Genomic DNA, 2,511 nt, shown 5'->3' on the forward strand with positions numbered 1-2,511 from the left:
CTAAAATTATTCAACTTATACGATACTTTTCAAGTTTAACTTATATTTTGAATTGTACAATACACATCTGTTTCAAGTCATTTTCATCCATCTGGATGTATTGTAGCATAGTGACCCGAATTTCTGGCCATTCAACTTAGAGAAAAGTAGTACGTAAACCTTTCCCCTTGCTCAAGAAAATTATTTGCAAGGCAAAAATTACATATGGACTTTGGAGCACATTGATATAGTAGTACAATCTATATACATTGGCATTAAATAGAGAAAACTACCAATAGCCAGAGTACGCAGAGTTAAAAAAATGAGCCTCTCACATGTTTTAGCTGTGCCATATCCTGCACAAGGTCATGTAATTCCCATGATGGAGCTTTCCAGGAAACTTGTGCAACATGGTTGCAAAGTCACATTCGTAAACACCGACTTCATACACAGGCGGGTCACGAATGCATTGTCATCAAAAGAAGATGATATGGAAGATGGTATCGAATTGGTTTCGATCCCAGATGGGTTGGAACTAGGGGATGATAGGTTTAATCTTGGGAAGCTGATGGAATCCATGCTGACACTGATGCCAGGGAAGCTGGAGGAGCTTATCCAAAATGCCAAAAATGATGATAATACAAGGTTCAGTTGTGTTGTTGCTGAAGGTGGTACAGGATGGGCGTTGGAAGTTGCGAAGAAGATGGGACTTAAGACTGTTGCCTTCTGTCCTGTATCAGCCTCAACTGCCGTTGTGGCATCTAGTATTCCAAACTTGATTGAGAACGGATTTATTGACAGTGAGGATGGTAGGTTAATTCTCACGATTTCTCATGAAATCTTTAAACTGTTCCCTCTAATTGTACTAGTTCATATAATTAGCAAGAAAATAAGTGTCGCGGCTACCCTAAACTTTTGCTAATAAGAGGTTCAGGGTTTGAGCCTCGAGGAAGCATGTGCATGTGAGTATCATGATCATGATCATGATCATGATCTCCCAAGTAGTACATTCAACCAATATTGTCTCTGTCCTGTTCTTATTACTACTTGAAATTGTATTTTACTATTAATGTCCTAATACTTGATTAGATCTATGCTACATTACTTTAATTTTGCCGCAGGGACTATTTTGAAGAAACAATTCATTACTATTTCACCCACAATGCCTGCGATAAGTACTGAAGCATTTGCATGGGCTTGCTTTGCTGATATGGGAACAAGAAAAAGCTTATTTAAACTTACTGCTAAAAGCAATGATTTTATCAGGAAATTTGCAGACTTCATCATATGCAATTCAGCTAACGAGCTCGAGCCTGCTGCATTTGCAGTACTACCAAAACTGTTGCCAGTTGGTCCACTTTTTGCAAGCAGCAGGCTTGGGAATCAAGGAGGCAATTTTTGGCCAAAAGACTCTGACTGCTTGTCATGGCTTGATCAACAACCGCCTAGCTCTGTCATTTATGTTGCATTTGGAAGCTTTACAGCTTTTAATCAAACACAATTCCAAGAATTGGCTTTAGGCCTTGAACTAACTAACAAGCCATTTCTCTGGGTTGCTCGTCCAGGTATAACTTTTAAGGAGACAAATGAAGGAGATTATCCACAAGGATATAAGGAACGAATAGGTAGTCGTGGCAAAATAGTGAGTTGGGCACCTCAAGAGAAAGTTCTACGCCATCCTTCAGTGGCTTGCTTCTTGAGCCATTGTGGTTGGAATTCCATCACTGAAGGTGTCAGTAACGGCATCCCCTTTCTTTGTTGGCCTTACTTTGCAGATCAGTACCTCAATGAAAGCTATATTTGTAATGTTTGGAAGATTGGATTGCGGTTTGAGAAAGATGAAAGTGGCATCATCAGGCAAGGGGAAATCAAGAATAAGGTTAATCAAATCCTCGGAAATAAGAACTATAAAGCAATTGTTATGGATTTGAAAGAGAAGATTATTAATAGTGTCCAGAATGGTTGTTCTTACAAGAATCTGGGCAATGTTATTCAATGGATTAGAGATACATAAGCCATTAAAGCTTCATTGCTGGTTAGATACTTTGGAAGCATAATAAAAGGTTGGAGGTAAAGTTGGCAGAATAAGCAGGTCACCGCACTGAATTTCAGTCGCACTTTATGTATTCCATTAAGTTTGAGTTGTATTTTGTAGTCTTTAAGATTGTAATTTGTGTTTCCTTGAATTTGTAATGCCGGCATACAGGGCTCTCTAGTAGTAGATGCAAGTTTAACAATAAAGTTTTCAAGAGGATGCAAAATATATTGAAGTATGAAGCTAGAGGAGGCAAATTGGCAGCAAACAAATTAGTATAATACTAAATTGCACATGAAGGTATTCTAGGGGATGTAAATTGCATTTTACTCTAGTTTAAAAGATGATCAAATGAAGCACTTGGATTTCTGGTAGCTTAAGAATAAGAACATATTTTTCAACTTGAACAGATAATTTGCGTAGATCAGTCCCTGATGAGGGAAGATATGAATTTGCAGCATTGTACCATGTGCTGAACTCATGTAAGCTCAATAAAA

The 2,511-nt window shown here is 38.1% G+C and overlaps 1 protein-coding gene across 1 annotated transcript; it reads left to right on the forward strand.

Moving 5' to 3' along the window:
- Positions 1–204: 204 nt before the first annotated feature.
- Positions 205–2,242, forward strand: LOC141698390 (UDP-glycosyltransferase 83A1-like). Its single transcript, XM_074503074.1, has 2 exons — positions 205–788; positions 1,101–2,242. Exons 1-2 carry the CDS (start codon positions 302–304, stop codon positions 1,991–1,993), a joined length of 1,380 nt encoding a protein of 459 aa, XP_074359175.1. The 5' UTR covers positions 205–301; the 3' UTR covers positions 1,994–2,242.
- The last annotated feature ends 269 nt before the right edge of the window (positions 2,243–2,511 follow it).

This window comes from Apium graveolens, chromosome 11 (assembly GCF_009905375.1).
Source record: "Apium graveolens cultivar Ventura chromosome 11, ASM990537v1, whole genome shotgun sequence".
Taxonomy (NCBI): domain Eukaryota; kingdom Viridiplantae; phylum Streptophyta; class Magnoliopsida; order Apiales; family Apiaceae; genus Apium; species Apium graveolens.